This window comes from Mytilus californianus, unplaced genomic scaffold (assembly GCF_021869535.1).
Source record: "Mytilus californianus isolate M0D057914Y unplaced genomic scaffold, xbMytCali1.0.p SCAF_18, whole genome shotgun sequence".
In the NCBI taxonomy this organism is placed as follows: Eukaryota; Metazoa; Mollusca; class Bivalvia; order Mytilida; family Mytilidae; genus Mytilus; species Mytilus californianus.
The window spans coordinates 1826750-1851204 of NW_026262666.1; the positions used below are offsets into that span (position 1 = coordinate 1826750).

General features: G+C 33.6%; 1 protein-coding gene across 4 annotated transcripts in view; it reads left to right on the plus strand.

Annotated features, from left to right (window-relative positions):
- The window catches only part of LOC127726517 (balbiani ring protein 3-like), a 47615-nt gene that overhangs the window by 18824 nt on the left and 4336 nt on the right, over positions 1 to 24455 (plus strand). For 3 of the 4 annotated variants that reach the window (XM_052233884.1, XM_052233886.1, XM_052233887.1), the window contains 12 exons: positions 1010 to 1129; positions 2221 to 2346; positions 3823 to 3948; positions 4197 to 4322; positions 4954 to 5073; positions 6157 to 6306; positions 7342 to 7464; positions 8390 to 8506; positions 11792 to 11917; positions 12798 to 12923; positions 13728 to 13847; positions 15071 to 15196. In XM_052233884.1, coding sequence (XP_052089844.1) covers positions 1010 to 1129; positions 2221 to 2346; positions 3823 to 3948; positions 4197 to 4322; positions 4954 to 5073; positions 6157 to 6306; positions 7342 to 7464; positions 8390 to 8506; positions 11792 to 11917; positions 12798 to 12923; positions 13728 to 13847; positions 15071 to 15196 — 1506 coding nt within the window. Of the gene's footprint in view, positions 1 to 1009; positions 1130 to 2220; positions 2347 to 3822; positions 3949 to 4196; positions 4323 to 4953; positions 5074 to 6156; positions 6307 to 7341; positions 7465 to 8389; positions 8507 to 11791; positions 11918 to 12797; positions 12924 to 13727; positions 13848 to 15070; positions 15197 to 17833; positions 18228 to 24455 lie in introns of those variants that run through there. The other variant, XM_052233885.1, reaches the window with a different exon arrangement.

The following is a 24455-nucleotide window of genomic DNA, read 5'->3' on the forward strand; positions in this document are numbered from 1 at the left end:
CCACATCTCCTTATTTTTATAACTATATTAAAAAAAATGATAACTATCATGTTTTACAAGACAGACTATCTAGACCATGTGTTGTCCGTTATTGTTTGTCTTTGTTTGTTTGTCGGTTTGTTTTTTTTTTGTTTGATTTCTTCGGAGGAGCAGTGTTTTTGGTGAATCAAACTCCCCGGCAGTTCAAGCTCCGATCCGCATACTACTCTACACTAATTGAATATAGGAAAATAGTTCCGGAACGGAAACGATTACTGTACGGAGTTTGTTGGTGAATGTGGTTGGATGTTCCGTGTGGTATATTTGACGATTCCTGTTATCTCTTTTATGTGTTATAATGTTACACAATAAAATTGAGAATGGAAATGGGGAATGTGTCAAAGAGACAACAACTCGACCATAGAACAGACAACAGCAGAAGATCACCTGTCCAACAGGTCTTCAATGCAGCGAGAAATTCCCGCACCCGGAGGCGTCCTTCAGCTGGCCCCTAAACAAATATATATACTAGATCAGTGATAATGAACGCCATACTAAACTCCAAATTGTACACAAGAAACTAAAATTAAAAATAATACAAGACTAACAAAGGCTAGAGGCTCCTGACTTGGGACAGGCGCAAAAATGCGGCGGGGTTAAACATGTTTATGAGATCTCAACGCAATTAAACTCTTTTTCTGCAGAAGGAATAAATCAATAAATCATTTTACTGCGATAGATTTTTTTTTGAGTTTGAAACTAGATTTAGCATGTCAATCTTGAATATATTTGATTCTAATCTTCTGTTTGAGAGATGAATGAAAGGAATCGTTTGGTTGCTGTCATAGTGACACGTGCACCAACTGAATAAAACCAGATAACACAATTATGTTTATCTTCCTCTATCTTAAAGCGGTTTTAGTTTTAACATTTTGTATTTCTAAAACGTAGAGCTATTGTAGTAATTTCTTCTTTTGTACTCTTTCATTATTTTATATTCTATGAGCAATGCTCTTTTTCAAATCAACAGCAATGTTGGGATAAAATGTCCAGATCGGTGTCCATGTAACTGTGGATGTTCTACGGAATATAAACCAGTATGTGGAACCAATGGTCAGACGTATGCCAACAAGTGTACTGCAAATTGTCGGTAATAATATTCAGTATTTGATAATATAACGAGTGTTGTGTAAAATTGTTGAAATCATTATAAACAAGATGACTGATCATGATTTGAAATCGAAAAAAATATAGATGCGTTAATTGACCTCAGGGGCGATAAATCTAATATAAGTTTGATCAGCAGTCTCTTTTTTAACTTTGAGGCAACCAATAAGTGTTCTAGTATAAAAAAAAATTCGTATCTCGACTGCAAACATGTTAGTTGTGATCCTAAGTTCACCTTATAATAAACCTTTACATATAAGTTCAGGTTTGTGGCAATTAAACCAAAAAAGACAAGATAGAAGAGTGATCAATTCATATCACAAAAGCAGTGATAAGCTATCAATTTGATGACCGAAAAAGAGAAGCAATTAAGATTTCATTCCAAATACGTAACTATAAAACATCTTCTGAAAGTGTAACGATTCCTGTTTTATTATGCCCACGCCGCAGCGGAGGGGACATTAAGTGTTACCCTTGTCCGTCTGTACGTCCGTACTTACGTCCAAAAATTAGTTTACGTTCTCTAACTTTAGTTTGCCTCAACCAAATGTTATGACACTTATACACAATGCTTATTACCCCAAAACAGAGACCAAGTTTGAATTTGGGGGCATCGCTTTTATCGTTCTAGAGTTATGCTCCTTTACAAATGGAAAAGTTCCTGATTTTTTCGTTTCCGTTCTCTAACTTAAGTTTGCCTCAACCAAATGTTATGAAACTTACACACAACGCTTATTATCACAAAACTCGGATCTTGAGTTGTGTCCCTTTATACTGTTATATGCAAGCGGGGCATCATCTGTGTCCCATGATTTATCAAAACAATTATTGCTCTTTTTAGAATGAGAGAAAAAAATAAAATGGTTATGTATTACTTCTATGTGCATTAGATTCTGTATACATGTACCCGTCTCGTGTAGTCGTCTCATATCTTCGTGGCTGCCACAACTCGGATAACAAAAAACTATATTCAAAACAAATACCAGATCTGGTGAAATTAGTTAACTAACATAATAAGTAAAAGAGCAAAGAGTTTACATGTACGTTGGTTTTGGGAATCTTTAATTGTTTTAGAAAGGTGTCTATAAAATGTCATCGTGAATGTCCGTGTACTCCATCCTGTGTTTGTCCAGAAGTGTATGAACCTGTTTGTGGAACGGACGGTGACACGTACGACAACGAATGTCAAGCCAGATGCAAGTAAGCTAAATATATATTATATGAAAATATTGAGGGGATGGGGTATAAGTCAATGAGACAGAATTCAACAGCACACGAAAATGAACTTCTATGGTGTTCATTTGTTTAAATTGGAGTAAAACAACCATTTTAAAACAGTGTGCAAAATTGTGAATATTTAGAATATAATAACCTTCAGAAACGGATTATTGAAACTAAAAAACGATTCAGAAATATAGCAGTGATCGTTAAAAGCATATACTTTAGTACGTGTATTAGAAAAATAGCCAATATGACTTGATGCATTTCAAGATTTATTTTATGCCCCAAAGTAATAATGTCTGCTTTATACTGGTTCTTTTGATATAGAACACAAACCTCCATCCAGCAAAATAAGGTCCATTTCGTTCATCTCTAGAATTATCCAGCAACATAAAGTATATATCTTACATCTCTAGGATTATAAAAAAAAAAAAGTGTATTGCGTTCATCTCTAGAATTCTTTTGCAAAATATGGTATTCTTCGCACACCTCTAGGATTATCCTGCAAAATAAGGTATATTCCATCCATCTGTAGAATTATCCTGCAAAATAACCTATCTTTCGTACATCTCTAGAATTAACCTGCAAAGTAAGGTCTTTTTTGCAATTCTGCAGCATCCCGGGTTAGGTCCGAACCCCGTACCTTCTGCGCCAAAAACATCCACTCTACAAACTGAGCTAAAGAAGATCTCCACTAGATCAACTAGCAGAGGGGGTCTTTAGTTCTATCATAATACCTGAATGGCCAGGCTATTAACCTATTTTTGTTACTTTTTTCTCTAAAACTATCATGCAAAATAAGGTCTATTTCGTACATCTCTAAACAGTCATACTACATATTGAAACCCGGACCAAATACTACAGACTATCAACCCCCGGTAATTATTGAGCTGTTCTATTCTTCTCAAGTTGAAATATGGGATGCAGATTTTTGTTATGAATTATTTTTTATATACTACATATTACTGTCAAAGTTATATTTCATGTATTGATCATCTTCTTGGTAGCTATACTGCGCAGAGTATCTAGTTAGTCAAAGGGAAAAGTTTGTGCGCGCGTAAAACTGGTTTAATCAAACCAAGTATGGCATGTACCAAGTCCAGATATCTTGACCATGCGTTGTTCTAAACGTCCGATTTATTTTTTAGGAGTCGGGAGTTTGATTTATGTTGTCTGTCCTACTGTCTATAGATATAAGAAGATGTGGTATGAGTGCCAATGAGACAACTCTCCATCCAAGTCAAAATTTATAAAAGTAAACCATTTTAGGTCACAGTACGGTCTTCAACACGGAGCCTTGGCTCACACCGAACAGTAAGCTATAAAGGGCCCCAAAAAATTACTATTGTAAAACCATTCAAACGGGAAAACCAACGGTCTAATCTATATAAAAAACGAGAAACGTTTTTGTGATTCCTTCTATCCTTTATATGAATTTAAAATATATAATTTCAGAAAGATGCCAATTAAGTGTAATAAAAAGTGTCCGTGTGCTCCATCTTGTGTGTGTCCAGCCATATATAAACCTGTTTGTGGTACTGATGGTAACACTTACAGCAACCAGTGTCGAGCTTCATGCAAGTAAGCAATATACATTAGTTTAGGGGACAATAAAAATCATCAATAGAAAAACAGTCATCCACCATTTCCAAAAGAAAAAAAATGTAAACAAAACTAACAACGTTAAAGAAAACACATCACAACACAGAAAGATCAAAAGTCTGGCAGAGAAAAGGAAACATAAAATGTTCAAACTTTACAGCAAAAAGTGTAGTATAAGTCTAAAGATTATCAAACAAAATATGAATAAATGCCTTAATTGATTTCAGAAATGTCCCTATAAAGTGTGATAACGAGTGTCCCTGTAAACAGAAATGCGTCTGTCCTGCTGTGTATCAGCCTGTGTGTGGATCAGATGACGTCACGTACGATAATACATGTACAGCAAATTGCAAGTAAGAAAACAAACGGTCAATGTATTTTGTATAACGTAAGCGTGTCTACTTTGGAATACTGAAAACAGCTATAAAACTAACTAAGTACTAAGTAATCAGATTAGAATGTGAATTATCAACATAAAATGAGATATATTGAATTGACAATGCAGCAAAAATTTCCCCAAAATGAAGACAAAATGTATACGGTACATTGCGTTCGAACTTGTCATTTAAAGGTTTTTATTATCATCAAATGAAAGTTAATCACTTCTTATTTTGTTTTTTGTTCTTTTTGTTATTCATTCCTTAGAAACATGAAACACGAGAAAAGACTGAATGAATTATATGATCCGTAGATGTTTTGTCGAACCGATTTCATAAAGATTTTAAAAGAAGTTTAAAAAAATATGAAGAATACGAACTCGTGAAAGAGTATGAACAATATATCTTTAACCAAGAAGTGAACTTTCAACTCAATGTCTATACTTCTAGTATTTTTAGAGAAATACAATTTACATACAATAAAAATAAAAAAAAAAAACGTTTAGTTGTTTTGAATATTGACTTTTGTACTCCTTGAACTGCAACGGTTATTCTAATACATGTACATGAATTTTATAAATTAAAAACATGGTTGATTTTTTTACAGAGGAGTTACAGTATCTTGTAAGGGAAAATGTCCATGTGCATGTAAATGTTCACCATACAAAAGTGATGTGTGTGGAGAGGATAATAAGACATACTATAATGAATGTTATGCTAAATGTGCGTAAGTATACCAAGCTATGCTTTATGTGCGTAATTACGCTATGTTATGCTAAATGTGCGTAAGTACATGTATGCCTTGTTATGCTAAATATGCGTAAGTATGCCATTTTAGGCTAAATATGCGTAAACATGTCATGCTAGCTTATGCTAAATGTGTGTAAGTATGCCGTACTTTGCTAAATGTGCGTAAGTATGAAATGTTATGCTTAATGTGCGTAATTATGCCTTGCTAAATGTGCGTAAGTATGCCATGTTATGCTAAATGTGCATAAATAAGCCATGTTATGTGCGTAAGTATGCCATATTATGATAAATGTGCCTAAGTATGCTATTCTATGCTAAATGTGCATACATGTAAGTATGCCGTGTTAGGCTGAATGTGCGTAAATATGCCATGTTATAACAAATGTGCGTAAGTATGCCATGTTAGGCTGAATGTGCGTAAGTATTCAATGATATGCTAAATTTGAGTTGGTATGCTATGTTATGCTTAATGTGTGTAAGTATACCATGATATGCTAAATTTGCGTAAGTATGCCATGCTAAATGTGAGCAAGTATGCCATGTTAGGCTAAATGTGCGTAAGTATGCCATGATATACTAAATGTGCGTAAGTATGCCATGCTAAATGTGCGCAAGTATGCCATGTTATGCTAAATGTGCGTAATCGTAAATATGCCAATGCAGATCGAACTTTAATGAAAATTTGCATATACATTTGTAGTACATATTCCGAGTATAAATGAATCATGATATCTTGCTAACCAAGATGGTATCGAATGGACTTAAAGGGAGCGAGGCAAGGTGTGTCGACTTGGTAAGCGTCAACCGCTTTTCGAATCCAGATTTAGTAAAATGGCATGATAAAGGACAGGTTATATTCAGTAAATTTCAGAACAGACGACTATTTTCGGCTCTTTAGAGTTGGAGTATAAGCACAGTGTACCAGACAACAGGTTTGGGAATATAAACATGCCGAATTAATTACTAAATAATTATTTTTATGAAAAATTATTCATAATGTCATAACAAAGAACCTCGAATGTGGATTCAAAAGTAGTTGAGACATTCCCTTGTTTTCTAGGGAGGTTAAGACTAAATGTTACCATCGTTGTCCCTGTCCTGTAGGATCATTCACCACCGTAAAACCTCCATGTCAGTGTACACTCCAATACGAACCTGTATGTGGCATCAATGGTAAGACGTATGTCAACAAATGTAAAGCTGCTTGCAGGTATTTACAAATCATATATAGCATTATATTAAGTTTGTGTTATTCTACAGTTTGCTTGTTTAAATATAAATGATTATAAATAATCTACAAATTCAAGCGATGGTTGGTCCTATTTTTGTTGGCATGAGACGAAATGTGAGCCATTGGTCACTTATTATATCACCGATCTATGTATTTATATCACCGATCTATGTATTTATACCACCGATCTATGTATTTATATCACCGATCTATGTATTTATATCACCGATCTATGTATTTATATCACCGATCTATGTATTTATATCACCGATCTATGTATTTGGCTAAATAAGACGAAAATTTTATATACGAGGGTCAGGATGGGGCTTACAGAATAGAGAATAATGGGCCAAATCTACAGAAAAATGGGGGGGGGGAGATAAAGAATAGACAAAAATGGACACAAAAAAAATAATAGAGAAAAATAGGCCAAAAGAATAAAGAATAGAGAATATTTAAATGCTAAAATATAAAGAAATGAGAAAAACGACCTGGGACTATTATACTACATGCATACTGTTAGTAAAATAGTCCCAGATGACTTGTTATGATAAAAGTTGTAATTTTAACGAACCGAATATGTGTCACAAGGTATGGCATGGCCAGGTGAATTTTGATGCCATATATGTCTTGTGTTGGCTATTGGTGCGTTCTAGCCACCTCACTTGATATGGGAACTTTAAAAATGTTTAGCAAGATGAGTGCAACGCGTAACTAGGGACGACAGCCAATCAGGGGAAAAGGGAAAAAATATATCCTGTCATTCATTTTCATTAAAATTGCATTCATGGTACATGTTGTATGAACTTAGAAGAAAGTGATAACAAGAAAGCAAAGATAAAGACATATGGTCTAAAAAAATAGAAAAGTGTTGAACATCAGCATATGTTTGAACTTGTTTTTGGTCATTCAAAAACAGAATATTAACATAACAAGACCTTTTATGAAGTTTTTGCTTTGTGTTTATAAGTTTTCATGAATATACCCTGGACCCATGTCTTTACTATTTTACAGCAAAACAACTGTACTATGCACAGGGAAATGTCCTTGTAAGAAGTGTATGTGTCCGAGAAATTATCATCCAGTATGTGGTGTAGATGGTAAAACATATGCTAATACTTGTTTAGCGTCATGCAAGTGAGTCCAGTAAAAATAAACTGTAGGTTCAGAGTTGTCAAAATACGGAAAATAGTAATCAATAGAAATAAATAAATTAATTAAACTTGCAGAACACCTTGACTATGATGTTGTATGGTCTACATTTATGAATTAATTATCAAAAGTTTAAAATGCATATTGCATATCTTGCAGTTGGCAAATCACAAACTGTCCATATATCAGTTTTAGGGCTTATCATGTTGGTTTCTCTTAGATTCATTTCATCATATACGCTGAAATTGTATTTGTTGAACGAAAAAAGCAAAACCTTTGTGAATTAAAACTATAATACAAACGTAAACACAAAAAACAAGAAACTTTTAATTAAAAAGGTCAACAATACTTGTGTGAGGTGGACTATAGTTTATACTGAAACTATTGCATAGGTAAAGTAGATGAGGTATGATTGCAAATGAGACAATTATCCACCAGAGACCAAATGACATAAATGTAAGCAACCATAGATCATCAACATTCCCGTTAAAATAAAATATCAGCGGAGTAAATTATCATATCTTCGGAACATTTGACTCGGAGTTTTCCTTAAGTCATTTGAGAAATAATTTCTATCGTCTTCGGAACATTTGACTCAGGGTTTTCCTTAAGTCATTTGAGAAATAGTTCTATCATCTTCGGAACATTTGACTCAGAGTTTTCCTAAAGTCATTTGAGAAATAGTTCTATCATCTTCGGAACACTTGACTCGGAGTTTTCCTTAAGTCATTTGAGAAATAGTTTCTATTACTTAATTGATTGTAATACTTACACTTTCCATATTTAGATTTGCAAATTTTGAAATTTATTTACTATCTCGAATATATACACGTAACTGACATAATTAACGTCGTGTAGTAAGAACTATATTTTTTTTTACATGTCTTTAATATTGCTGACGATTCTATAGGGATGTTGAAGTGTCATGTGACCACAAATGTCCATGTTGTACCTGTCCTTCTGACGTCACTCCTGTTTGTGGTATCGATCGTAGCCAATATTCAAATGAATGTCAAGCTAAATGTGCGTAAGTAATATTAACATTGTTATTAGTTTTATACTCAAAGCTTTCGAGGTTTTATCAAAAGCCTCGCACTGCCTTACAGTAAACCCAGTTCTTTTCAATGGAAATAAAAAGGGATATTTGTAATTATTACCGACTTTTGATTCTGGAGTTGATATTTTTTCGACAGGTTACTCTGTGGTAAGACATCCTGGTACTCGGTCAAGTAAGAGCAACGTAAAAAAGTAAAATCAGGCTTTTAATCGATACAATTTATGGAGGAAATTAACTGCTTTATATTTTCTTAACACGATAAAATCATCAGAAAACAGAAAGCTTTCCCCGTCCAATTGCACGGATTATGTGTTTGATTTTTCTTCTTTTGGTTGCTCTTACTTGACCGAGTACCAGGATGTCTAACCACAGAAAAGGTAACCTGTCGAAAAATTATATAATCCGGAGTCAAAAGTCGGTAATATGAAAATAGTCTATTACTTATCATAATACCAAACACTTTTTCACTTTAAAAAACAAAGCAAAATGAATAGTTTGAGTCAAAATGAAAAAAAAAAACATCCAAGACTAACAAAGGCCAGAGGTTCCTGACTTAGGACAGGCGCAAAAATACGGCGGGGTAAAACATGTTTTGTGAGATCTCAACCCTCCCCCTATACCTTTAGCCAATGTAGAATAAACAAACATACAGCAATACGCATAGTAAAACTCAGTTTAAAAGAAGTCCGAGTCCAATGTTAGAATAGGTAACAGAAGAAACTTAGCAAAATGACAATGATCAACATAAATTAACAAAGGACTACTAGCAGTTACTGACATGCCAGCACCAGACCTCAGTTAAACTGATTGAAAGATTATGTCTTCATCATATGAAAATCAAGCACAATCCCTCCTGTTAGGGGTAGAGTACCACACCATCATAAATTATACGAGAAGAATATAATCCGTATCATGCCAACAACTTGTTTTAGAATAAATGTGTTTATTTCCGTGGCAAATACCCTATGAGTGAATCAATATTAATTCCAATTAATTTTTATAGACTATTACCATAAAAGATTGAATGTGAAATACCTGAACGTATAAGATGTCTGCACGTTGATTTATATTTACGAAATTCAATGATGTCGTTGTACCTATGATAAAATTTAGTAAATGTTTTGACAAGTTTTGTGATATCGAAAACCCTGGTGTAATAATTTTTCAGTAATACAGCGATTTCTTTCGTTAAAATCAAATACGTTGTTACAAACACGAGCGAATCGAACAAGTTGAGATATATACGAGGGAACGTCACCATCTCTTTTGTCGTGAATTTTGGTATTAAGCTTCCCGTTAAAGATATAGATATCAAGATCTAGGAAAGGGCAGTGTTCAATGTTAGTATTAGCTTTATTTGAAGTCAGTTCAGCAGGATAAATCTCTTTAGTGTACATACTGAAGTCGGCATTATTGAGAGCCAATATATCATCTAAATATAAGTGTTATTAAATGTTTGTATCAGATGTTGTTTCGATGGGTCTTTGTTGATTTTAGTCACAAATTGTAACTCGTAACAATACAAAAACAGGTCCGCAATAACTGGTGCACAGTTAGTCCCCATTGGAATTCCGATAACTTGACGATATACGGAATCTCCATAGCGAATAGAAATGTTACATTTGTATCTAGTAAAAATTCAATTGCAGTGATCGTATCAAAGCAGGTCCAATTGACATTATGATAGTTCTTTTGTTTGTTGTTACCAAAACATAACCTGAAAGAGTTTGAACATATATATTCGCATTCTGACTTTTTAAATGCCCATTTGATTAGGTGTATGAAGTTTTTCTTAATGAGATTATGAGGCAAAGTGGTATACAGCGTAGAAAAAGCAAAAATTTGAACACATTCAAAATCACCAATATGAGCATGCAATTTACAAAGTACTTCCAACGAATTTTTGACACTTTAGAAGTAATTAATTCCGTCTGGCGTACAAAATTTCAATCCTGTTATCTATGATGAGTTTATTTGCAACCACTGGGTCGATGCCACTGCTGGTGGAGTTTTTCTCCCCGAGGGTATCACCAGCGCAGTAGTCAGCACTTCTGAGTTGACATGAATTATCATCGATATGGTCATAATTATAGATTAACTGTTTACAAAACTTTGAATTTTTCGAAATACTAAGGACTTTCTACCCCAGGAAAAGATTACCTTAGCTGTGTTTGGCAAAACTTTTAGGAATGTTTGGTCCTCAATGCTCTTCATCTTCTTACTTTGTTTGGCCTTTTTAACTTTTTTGATTCGAGCGTCACTGATGAGTCTTTTTTAGACTAAACGCGCGTCTTGCGTACAAATTTTCAATCCTGTTATATATGATGAGTTTATTTCCAATATTTTCAAAGGCTTTATTTGAACAATTAATTATCAGGTTTTTGATTGCACCAAGTGTACTAGTAAGTAGAATAGACAGTTTAGTAGTGGAACAATGTCTTGAAGACGAAATAAATATACATTTGTAAGGTGTTTTGTGCAGCTTTGGAAGCCAGTACATAGCTGGAACTTTCATGTTATTCGGTGCTGCTTGTAAAGAGGTACAGCTAAAAGTTTATGTGTGTTACAGATGTTATTTTCCGAAAATGGAGTCAGTTGGAATGTTTGTGAATTCGTGATTTCCGTTTGCAGAACCTCAATATTAAATTTACGTCAAACAATAATGATATTATTGGCAGCCTTATCAGCCGGGACAAAAACAAATTACTTGGCGAGTTCTTTTAGCCTATGTTTGATACGAAGAATAGCTAGAGCTATTATGGTTGTTGTTAGGAGGGAAATTTATTTAAAATGTTTAATACGAATATCAACTATGTTTATTACTGAATTAAAAAAAGAATCTAAGGATTTTTTCAGCTTTTTCTCGTTTTATCCATTTCGTGCAGTAAGTACGGAGTGAGTCGTGGATGATGTTACGACATTCATTCCAATTAATAATTGACGGGGGACGATATTTTACTGAGGAATGATTCCAACTCTCGGTCATGGACGATATTAAGGTCTCCTGTTATAACATGCGAACTGGGGCCATAAATATATTTGGAATTACTGCCTGTCTTGTAAGCTTTTATTAATCCTCTTTTGGTTTTGTCAGTCCGTCAACATTTGTATAAGGTTTTTGATTTTCAAATATTTTGTCCTCGAGCCTTATTTAAAAGGCAATAATTGCCGCAATGCAGTAACATTGGTATTAAACATCAATGTTATAATTAGACTGATATCATTTATGTGTTTTCATTTATTTTGCAATTTCAGCAAAGTTCCAATAAAATGTTATACGAAGTGTCCATGTGAGGAGGTAAAACCATGTTCTGATGTATATGAACCAGTCTGTGGGGTAAATGGCAGGATGTATAACAATGAATGCTATGCCAAACTGAGGTAAATAGTTTATGTGTGTCAGTATCTCCATACAATTCATATTAACGTAAAAGAGCTAAACTCACGTCCAAATAGCGTGTATCGCGTCGGCTTTTTTTTCAAGATTTTATAACAAAATGGGCAAGTTAAATTTTCCCTGTGTACAAGTTTTGTTTATAGGGAAAATTCATTACAGTAGTGTATAATTAAAAAGGGGCTAAACTTTTTGTCCGCCTTCTACCTCGCTACAAAAATTTCATAGGCCGATGCGGCTCTTCGAAGCAGGGGCTAAACTTTTTGTCCGCCTTCTACCTCGCTTAGAAAATTTTAAAATGTAAACAACATAAACTTGATAGACTGATAAATAAATAAGAGTATACACAGAATTCGGAGAACATTCAAAGGAAGTAAATTATGTAAATTGCTGCGTGCCAAAAAAATGTAGGTTTGGATAATTGTTTTATTGTTAAACAAAACAATGTTCTCAAGCATATTTATGCAACTATCAGTCATTGCAGAGTGAAAGGAAAGAAGCAAATTAACAAAAATACCGAACTCCAAGGGAAATTCAAAACGGAAAGTCCTTTATAAAATGGCAAAATCAAAAGCTCAAACACATCTAACGAATGGAAAACAACTGTCATATTCCTGACTTGGTACCAGCATTTCTTTCTGTAGAAAATGGTGGATTAAATCTGGTTTTATAGGTAGCTACGCTGTACAAACGGGCCGAAAAAAAAACCCAATAATACAGACTCAAAAACGGAATAACAAAACGAAAGAAAAATCAAGTTTGAAAAATACCAGCCACATAAGAATTGGTCCATTCATAATACGTTGAATGTCTAAGATCTTCATTGATGATTAAGGAATACTAGTATAGTTGATATTGTTTTTACAGTAATACTGCTGTCAAATGTAAGTCCGTATGTCCATGCCCAGAACCATGTGACTGTCGTAAAACTTACAATCCTGTTTGTGGCACTGATGATATAACTTATGATAGCGAATGTCATGCAAAATGCAGGTAAGTTAAAACAAAACTTATATAAGAGGGTCTGGATGAAGGTTGAGCAAAACGCACAGAATAAAGGGCCCCGAAAATAAGAATTAGAGACAAATGAGCAATCAATAAAGAATAGAGAAAAATCGGTAAGCTCTAATCTATTGTTAAAAGAAAAACTAGGCAAAATAAATAAAGAATGGAGGAAAATGGTCTAAAAATATAAAGAACAAAGAAAAAGGACCCCATACAGACCTTCATATAAAGGGTTGGTGGACCTTGATAAAAGCAGATAACTCGTTGAATCAGTAATGCTTTTGTCTAGTCATGTTTCATCCATATTATTTTATATAGAAGTAGATGCGTTACAAAGGGGAGATAACTTTGTCGGTGCACCTGCTGTAAAACCCTTAGTGTTTATGCGATCCCCTCTGTTTTCACTCCAATTTATGAGGGTCTAGAAGGGGTTTACAGAATAGAGAAAAGTGGGTCTAAAATATAAAGAATAAATTGGTGCTACAATATAGAGAAGAAAAAAAAAGAACAATTGGCATATGTGTTAATGAATAGAAAAAAAATGATGAAAAAATAAATGAAGACCTCCTCCTCCTACAGACCCTCAAGTCTGTCCGAATGATTTATTACATAACTTCCTCCATTGCTAAAAGACAACTTTATAGGCACGTTTGGTTTTTATACTATTAAAGGTGACAGGTTCATATGTTTGGCTTTCCAAACTTTTAGTCTTAAGCATATTTGACGTATTGTAATCTCGAAACACGTATCGTGCACGTGAAAATCTGTATCAATTTTTTTTCAAATCAACAGCAAAGTTGGGATAAAATGTTCAGGTCGGTGTCCGTGTAACTGTGGGTGTTCTACAGAATACAAACCAGTATGTGGAACCAATGATCAAACATATGCCAACAAGTGTACTGCAAATTGTCGGTAAATATACTTAGTTTGATTGTTCTTTGTTCCTTTTGAATTTCTGCTATAATACTTCTGTATGTATGACAAAAAGGGAAAAACAGAACATATGGCAGACATAATTTGTGACTGACATTAAAATGAGTAACCCCAAAATGGAACTTTCTAACAGGTATCATTCTTAAAAACATTTTGTCTTGTCCTGAGTGAAATACATGTTGAGAGACTGCAATTTATAAAAATAAAATTTGAAATAAAAAATTCGGTTTTTGGTGAAATTTGGTATTTCATGTGAAAAATCCTGAAAATATTTTTTTTAGAAAAAAAATGCAATATCAAAACGTGGTTCACGCTGCACTAGTCTTTAAACAGCACAACACTTGGTGTTCCTAGTTTTCTTGTGAATTTCATTGAATTTGTGAAATGATTAAGCGTTATTATCTGTTAAAATATGCAATTTTAGACACACTTTAGTGTAATAAGTAACAACATGATATATAAGTAATAACTTCCATAAAATATTTTTGCAAGCAAAAGATATTTTGCATGAAAATTCAAATAAATATAAAATATGCAGTATTAACTATAGCATATCTCGTAAGGATTTTTTGTCTGTATCGGTACATATGTGTGTATGTATGAGTTACGTGTTATACACATCAAATCAGTCTGAATTTCTTATCAGTTTATAAATTGTAAACCGGGGGTTTGAGTTTTTTAAAGCATGATCTTAATAAATCAATTTTGCTATGACATAACTCGAAAGTCTGCAATCGTTGCCTTTAACCTACAAACATTTGCATGAATAAATCTCCCCAAGGAAGGGGGTTATATTTCAATCACCTTCAGCTTTTCTGTCCGTCCGTCCGTCCAAAAATGTTTCCGTCAAACATAAGTAGGAAACAGATCATCAACCTGATAATGATAAGTTGTAACGTATTAGGTAAGTACCTTTCGGATCTGTCATTGACTGTTTGACGACAATTTTAATGCCCATTCATCTTGATGGGAAAAAATGGAACACACCGGACAGATTGATTTCACATTTTGTCAACAGCTTGACATCAATAAGTTGAAACGTTTTTCGGACACCTTCTTTCTGCTTACTAGTACTTTGAATTACGAGTTGTGGAATGCTTATCACGACAGTGTGTAAAATTTAATTGTTGTTTGTATTGAAAATTTTGTAAAATGTATAAAATTTCATTACTCTTCTTTTACCTTTAAATGTGCCCTTTCAGAAAAGTGAGCGTCCAGTGCCAAGGAAAATGTCCATGTAGAGAACCATGCAATTGCTCTACATTATATAAACCTGTATGTGCCGCTGATGGGAGATCCTACACGAATGAATGCTTTCCGAAATGCAGGTAGAATTATATTTAATTTTAATGTATGAATACCCAGCAAATTGATCATAAAATGGTGGTAAAAATAATTATAATTTAAATAGAAATAAAACGGCAACATCTGATTTTGATAAATACTAGACATAAACATGTCTAAACCAAATGCAACCCTTTCGGGGGTCTCGTGGTAGCGTGTTCGCCTCGAGTGCGGGAGATATAGGGTTCCAACCCAGCCGGGTCGAACCAAAGACTTAACCGAAGACTTTAAAATTGTGATTTGCTGCTTCTCCGCTTAGCACACGGTATCAAGGAGTGAGAGCTAAGACTGGTCGACTCTGAGGCAGAATAATGTGTTCGGGTAGGGTGATATGTCTCTTTGCGAACTATTTCTTTGTGAACTAGCACGTTAAAAATCCGACCTCAGCATTTCGATATAGTACAAAGCAGGGTTATAAACAACAACATTATCTCTTCCTGAATATGCATTTAATTTGCTGCTGGACGTTAAGCATCCATCCGCTCGGGTCAAACCAAAGACTTCAAAATTGGTATTTTCTGCTTCTCCGCTAAGTATGCGGCATTAAAGAGTAAGAGCAAAGACTGGTCGGCTCGGAGTCTGAATAATGTGTCCGGGTAAGGTGACATGTCTTTCTGCGGACTGTTACCTTGTAAACTAGCCAGTTAAAGACATTTGCAGCTGGACGTTAAGCAGCCATCCATCATCATCAACATCGTGGTCACATTCATAAACTTTCAAAAAGTCAAGTAGTTTCATTCAACAATAAACAAAAAGAAGCTACCATGATAACATTGACATGTTTCATTGATTGATTGACGTCTGCTTAAGGGCATACGATACTGTTTTGATACCACGGTGATGTTTCTTAACGAAAATTTGCATGCAAGCTATTTTTCACATAATTAATTCAAATATGTAATAACAAATATACCTTTCATATGATACTTCTAGAGATAAATGGGGTCGCAATTTTAGACATTTACTCGTAATTTCGGTTTCGTGGATATTTCTATCCGTTGGATAGACATACCTAACTTTTATGTTACAAAAGGATTATTATTTACATACACTTGCTCTAAATTTGTGCAACAATTCTTCGGTAATAATTCATTTTTATCAACTTTTCGTAATTTTAGTTAAAAAAAAACGGCATTTTTTTGTGGTATATTTATCTGATTTTAAAACTTTCCATCGTGATTTGTTCATAAAAATTTGGACAAATAATCTTCATACATAATCAAGCCACATATCATTTTAAAAAAGTATAGGTCAATGCACTCGTTTTCAGGCTTACATGTACATGTATAATTAAATTGAGTGAAAAATTATATCTTTTCCTAAAATGTCACAGATTGACGCATTTTACGTAAGCGACGTCGTTATCTCCCCTGTAACTGTATCGAGACGTCGCAAGATACTGGTATTGCTTCGAATAAACGTGCTCTACCTATTCTAAAACATGTTTCAGTAGTTATATAATAAGTATTGATGTCATGCGTTATACCAAAATAAAGCTTATTTCTTCTTTTGTTTTTGATTTTGCAAGCATTATGCAGTGTGATGATAAGGTTATGAGAAATAATAGTCCAAAGCTCGTAAAATTGTAAATTGTGTCCTGTCCCGCGTTACATTTTGCATGATGTTATTCAACATAAAACGAATGTATTGGATTCTTGCTTCCCTCGAAATTGCTTCATTTCGTTTTCCGTTCATGAACGTCATAACACCTTCATGTTGCAATATCTATGTTCCCTTCAAAAGCGGTTGGAGTCGAAAAAAATGGGAATCAGATGATGTATGGGGTATGTCCCGTATCACTCAATGTTGCGAAATTTAACATTATATCAGATTTAAAGATAAAAATGATAAATAGAAACTTATCAAAAGTAATATGTTTTTATACAAAAAAAAGTATTATAACTGTACTTTTTCTCACTATGAAAAGTCCAACTAAATTCGTGTTCCGAATTTTTATGAAATAAATATAAATGTCCGAAAAATTGTCCCTTTAACACAAAATGTACGTTTCTGTGTTACATGTATATTCTAAGTGCTAGAAAACTCACATTCAACAAGATTTATGATTCAAATTTTTCAAGTCTTGAAAAGTACAAATACTCAATAGATATAAGAAGATGCGGTATGAGTGCCAATGAGGCAACTCTCCATCCAAGTCACAATCTGTGAAAGTAAACCATTATAGGTCAAAGTACGGCCTTCAACACGAAGCCTTGGCTCACACCGAACAGCAAGCTATAAAGGACCCCACTAGTGTAAAACCATTCATGTATGTTGATAGTGCGATACAGAATAAAACCGATATCAATAAACAGTTATGGCGTTCATTATCACTGAACTAGTATATATATTAGTTTAGGGGCCAGCTGAGGGACGCCTCCGGGTGCGGGAATTTCTCGCTGCATTGAAGACCTGTTGGTGACCATCTGCTGTTGTCTGTTCTATGGTCGGGTTGTTGTCTCTTTGACACATTCCCCATTTCCATTCTCAATTTTAGCTATGTCCAACTCAATGTCCCCCGAGCTAATATTTAACGTTTTGAACGTCGAGACGCAAGAAAGCCGCAGTATACATAACACACTGGTACAAATAAATGACTTACAAAAACTTCCTAATTTCAGGAAAATTAAAAAAATGACTGCACAGAAAGCCTTAAACGTTATAAAGAGGAACAGATTTAGAAAAGAAGAAAACGAAAAATCAAATCATACTACAAAAACTGTGATGTTAAAATAAAAGAAGAACATGTAAAAGACACACGAAAAGCAAACAAAAAAGAGAAAGTATCGAGAGAAATAAGCGGTCTGAAGCAGGCCAACATCAAAATTAACGAAACCGAAAGGTCCTTACTATGACCGTGATCCGACAAATCCACCTAAATACGAACTTATATAACAAATACAATTGCCATTGTAACTGCTGTATCGGTTGCTTTTATCTGTGTCCGAAATTTATGCAAATGATATTTTGTGACTAGAATCATGACATCAAGACATTTTCAGAAAGTCCAATAATTACATATAGGTCATTACAACAATATGTGAATAAAACATCATACTTCAATTGTTATACAATTATTTTATTTAGAGAAAGAATCCTTAAATAAATGGTCTGTAGAAAATCTGTTCTTGGCGTTACTTAAGGTAACACAATACCAAATGGCATATCTCCTGATTTCTAAAATTTTGGCACAATTGTTCTTTGATTTGAGTTACATCGAATATGAAATACTACATCGAATATGAAATAAAAAATAGGGGTCACCATTTTTGTTTTTTTGTAATTTTTATAAGAAACGTCAATTTTGGCGACAAATATATGGAAAATACCTTTTTTTAACATATTTTTTAAGATTTTTCAATGGGTGGCTATATGTTCTTATATATGGAGAAACACTAAAAACTAACATAATATCCAGGATTGTATACTGAATCTATGCATGTATAGAAACGATCCTTGATTTTTAGATACATTGCTTCAAAGTTGACCAATACGCTTAGAACTTGACAAAAAACGTGTGACGTTACTGAATACAGAATAGTGTTATTTTTACTCAGAGGTATTGAAAAAAAATATTTAACGGGATCTGAATGGTGTTTGTTATTTTATTTTCATTCCCCCTGTCGTAAATTTCCCATTATTTAAAATAACATTCTACTGAGTTAACTTTAGTTCGTCCTAACTGGGTGCACTTTTAACTTTTCAAAACTGAATCTTCAACTTAACCCTACCAAACTAGGAAAAGGTGGTGTCACCGCTGTATCCATGCATGAATAAGATAAAGTTCTTCAAAAATTTGATTTGGTAGACAGTGATGATGAAGTACAATTTGAATTAATGGATTGATGGTTGCTTAACGTCCAGTGACAAATACTTCATACATTTTCAGGACGATACAATGCAATTTGATATAGTTGTGTCTAAAAGACACATTTGATGCATCCGTCAGAAAAGGTTAAACATTCTGTTAGTTGTGAAAATCATAAAGAAAGTCAACATCCTGATAAAATATACATTATAAATATAGTATACTCTGTATGGTGTAAACGTGTGAGTTGTGTTTGTAGTTAGTCGGACAACCCTTGCAAACTGTATACAAAATTACACTTAAGAGGACAAAGTACAACATTCTGTCATTCGATCGTGGAAAATTATTTTTTTTAAATCCTGAGAATATATATGCACCCTCAACATAGGTAAAGGGACTCTGACAAGATGCGCATCTTTAGTATATATACTAACACAAGGTACATAATTTAGAATTTTAAGCTTAAAAACTGTAGTCCTAAGAAATAGGCCGTATAAACCCTATGTGCAAAGTGCGGGACGGACTGTCGAACGAACACGGATAAAACAATATGCTCCCAGCATTTTGTCGAAGGGAGCAAAATATATATTAGCATATATACTGATGATGATGTTCTATTTTGTAAGGCATTTGGTGGTAAACTATCTTTTTGAATCAGCTGTTCATAGTGGAATGGTAATTGGGAGATCTAAAATGTAGCAATGCAAGCAAGCTAACATCTACGTCGTTTGGTCTTTGATGAAAAATTGTCTAATTGGCAATCATACCACATCTCCTTATTTCATAATGGTCTGAGTTTTCTCCTGAATACAATTAGTTTAAAGAATGAAAAATACGTACTAGAAGCCTGAAATATGTTGCTGTTATAATTAAAATCTGACTTATGTTGTGAACATGAGATGTTATTAAACTTGATATACCAAATGTACTTATTAACTTTCCTATTCAAGGGACCAACGAATCTTTACTAAAACTACAAATTAGCAGTAAAAAAAAAATACTCTTCCATTCTGCATTAGTCACGTGTTATCTGGATGTCTTTGTATTTGTGAGTCGTTAATTGGTCAGTTGCTGTTTTAATATATATCCCACATCTCTATTTATGCACACAAAGAAATAACAACCCTTTTAATTTACATACACACTTGTATACTTGTTGTTAAAACTCCTTATAACTCGGGCTTTTCCCGACGCCTGTGTGAGCTGTATGCCCATACCCCAAAAAGGCACATTTGCTAATCATCTGTCAGCTCATCAGATGGATACAAACAGAAATACATATAACAAAAAACACAGAGTGGACGTTGCAATGTATACTTATACAACAAAAAAACACTAAGTACAGATCTGAGAGTACTCGCAGTTACTGGCAGCTAGTTCAGAGCCAATAACAACTAATAAAAAAATCATGCATTTAAGACTGAAATATTAATCAGTACACATCCAACATCCAATGGATTTAGTGTAAAGACGTCATTAACAGTCAGGGAAAAATATGACCTTGTGCAATGCCAAGATACATGTATCGACAGATTGTAGAGCCAATGTGCATATGTATATCAAAATAATATTAAGTTTGATCTTAATTTTACTGATAACAAAATGTATATTAATACCAATAAAACAATGTTCAAAGATCTAATTACAGTGTTGAATTGGTAACCGTTTAAAATAAGTTTATTTAAAGGATCGATAAGTTTACCCGGATCGTATCTAAATTTCCGGGCTCGGTAAACAATATCTCCGTAAAAATTAGGATGCGCTATCCCATCTGAAATAAGTTTTATACGGGTATAACCAAACTTCAAAACCAAATCTTTATATTTATGGAAGAATTTAGTAAAGATTTTAAGTAATTTGTGGTAACATAATCACTGTCTTAATAATTTACCAGTAATATATAGATTACTTTCCTTGAAATCCAAAACGTCACAATAGACACGGACATATATAGCAAATGGTTTGTGATATATAAACACCGTTAGATCGTGCCAAAGGGACATCACCGTCCAAAAAAGCAAAATTAACAATGGGAAACGAAAAATCGTCCCTTTTGTCGTAAATTTTAGTGTAGAGTTTCCCGTGTAAAACTGAAGTATCTAAATCTAGGAAATGACAGTTATTACCTCTATATTTGATTTAATTAAAGTAAGTTCATTTGGGTAAATTTCGGCAGTATATTTAGAAAATTCTGGATTATTTAACGAAAAAATATCATCAAGATAACGGTAAGTGTTGTTGAATTTATCAATTAAATGCAACTCAGACGGGTCTTTACTGAGTTTGGTCATAACAATACAAGAACAAGTCTGCTATTAAAGGGGCGCAATTGATGCCCATAGGAATGCATACAACCTGTCGATAAACTGTACATAAATATTATTAAGGAGAAAATTAACAGCTTCTATCATCTCATCACACCTCCAGTAAGTGTATCGTATACGCCTTGACCTATAATGGTTTACTTTTATATTTTATAAATTGTAACTTGGATGGAGAGTTGTCTCATTGGCACTCATACCACATCTTCCTATATCTAGCATATTAACCTTTCTCATTAGAGAAGAAGGCTTTAAATGAGTTGCAGCAAATATATTTGCATTCAGATTTACAAAACGACCATTTGATTAAATAGGAAAACTATTGTTTGATAAGATTGTATGGTAGTGTTGGGTAAAGCGTTGAAAAGTCAAAATTGTCAACAGAACCAAAAAGACCATCAAAAGGACGTAAATTGTTTAAATTATCCAAAGAATTTTTTAAACTCCAAAAAAAGTTAATTCCACTATTTTCATATATTTTATTACAAAAGTTAATGATAAGTTTTTGTTAGTAGTTAAGGAACTAGTTAAAAGCACTGAAAGATTAGTTGTAGAACACTTACTAGAGGCCAAGATGAAGCGATATTTTACTGGTTTTTTGTGTAGTTTAGGTAACTAATGCATAGTAGGGACCTTCACGTGATCAGAAGAGATGTGATGTGGTTATGATATGATTGTTTACTATATGACTCTCTGTGGAGCGCACGGACTTGAATGTAGAAGAATTTAAAATTTCATTCTTAAGAACGTCCGTGTAGTATTTACGGCATACCACCACCACATTGTTGGCTGCTTTGTCGGCCGGTACAAACACGAACCGCTTTGAAAGTACTTGAAGTTTGTTTCTTATTCTAGAAATAGGCGTATTATGTACTCTTTTATTTATTTCTGAATTATTTTCAAAATGTGATATTCGAATATCCACAACATTCATACATTTATTCAAATAAGAAGCATGAGATTTTTTATCAGATTTTTCCCGTTTACACCATTTTTTACAATATAATGAAAGAGCGTCTTTTGTGACCTGACGACACTGTTTCCGATATATTTTTGATGGAGGACGATATGTTGGTCCTTTTTTCAGAAAGTTTTTAACCTCTTGATCTTGAACGATACTGAGGTCCCCGTAATAACATGGCCATAGTAGTTTATTTTAAACAAGTTATCGAAACAATATCGGATTTCTTCTGTACAGTCCTATAAATTCAAAGACTTGTTTACACTTGAAACATAGGGAAAGTTGTCAACTACTCTTCTTTTTTCATTTCATCCCAACAAACCATTTTCTGTCTGAGTTTCATCGTCTGCTTGTACGGTCCTTTTTTTTCGCTAAATTCTATCCGTATTCTTTTCCAAATAAATTTTTCTTTTTCTATTTTGCTAGTGGCGTTTTTCGGTGACCATTTTAAAACGAATGGGTTTCTTAGCGGAATTGCACTAATTTTGGTACAATTCCCCGTATTTTCACACATTATCATCCGTTTATCATACGTTTCTAAAATTTGGATTTCTACTTTCAAAACAAAATTTTATCGGGAAACGGTGTGCATCATTAATAAATCATTAAAAATCAACCCAGAATAAAAAGCTCAGTCTGTTATGCTATAAATTTATCGTACAAATGCTTACTTATCAGTCCGATATACACTTAATTGATGAATAGCTTCGACACATGGTCAATCTTTCTATGTTTCATATTGCAACCCGATTCCGTAAAATAAGTAGCCATGCTTTTAAGTTCGTGACCTTTGTCTTAGACGGTGGCTTTTGCGCGTGTGTAACAATATATAGGTCAGGCCTATTGTATTATGTGTATTGGAAATAAATTTGAGATCAAATAACAAATGAATATCTCGCAAAAAAAAAAAAGATAAATTAGGACTTACTAACTTTTTTATTCTCCCTACAACAATCATTCTAATTTTTACTCGTGACTTCCAATGGTTAATTGGAAAGTCCAGAATTAAACACTTTAAACACGTTAAGGTAACTATAACGATGGTCACAATGACATTGATGCATTAAAGTATTTTTTCTTTCAATTTGCATTCAATGGCATAGGATTAATTTACTCTTTACTCTTTACGAGCCAATATTCGGCAGGTTTTGTTTTATCATCAAATCATTTTCTGATCTTAAAAAATCCGCTCACTTACAGACTTTAAGAAAAAATAATACTCTTGGCCATAAAAAAAAAGCGCCACATGACCTAAAAATAGATGATGACTTATTATTGAGATGTCAATAACATTGCTGAAAGGATTTTTCCAAGAATTCAACGAAATTCTAGGAGAGAAATAAAACAGTAATAGTGGAAACAGACGTTTTTCTTCATCTTTTTAATAAGTTTTGGATTTTCAAATATTTTGGCCTCGATCGAGCATATTCACTGAAGAGACATTGATTGTCGAAATGCGCATCCGGTGCAGAAAAATTGGTAACGTTTATGATATTACTACCACTAGGTCGATGCCTCTGCTGGTGGACTGATAGGCCACCGAGGGTGCAATGTATCACCAGCCTAGTAGCCAGTACTTAAATCGGTACTGGCATGATTATACGGATTTTGTGTTATTAAAATTTGCTGTTACAAAATTTTGGAAATTTATTTTTAAATTAAGGAATATATCTCCCTTATGTAAAGCTCTGATTCCTTGCCCGACTATATTTGTTTGTCCTTTTTGGTTTATCGCTCTTCATCTTTTTAATAAGCTTTGGATTTTCAAATATTTTGGCCTCGAGTATCACTGGAAAGACATTGATTGTCGAAATGCGCATCTAATGCAGAAAAATTGGTACCGTTTATGTTATTAAAAAAAAATGCAAGAACATACCTTGAGGAACATACACAACTTCTCTTTTTCATGCCGATATTAGTGATAAAGTAATGAAAAATGTCCGGTCAAGTTTTTTTTGAAGTAACACGTTGCCGATGATAAATACTTATGCATGACGTCACGATTAAGTGGAAATCCCCAAATGTCACGAACTTGCTATCATAACGAACTTGCAATCATCGACAATATATTTAAGGTCAAGTTACAGTAAATGTTCACCTATTTTGAAAGAATTCAATTAGTAATATTTCAGATGATAAAAGAGATAAATGCA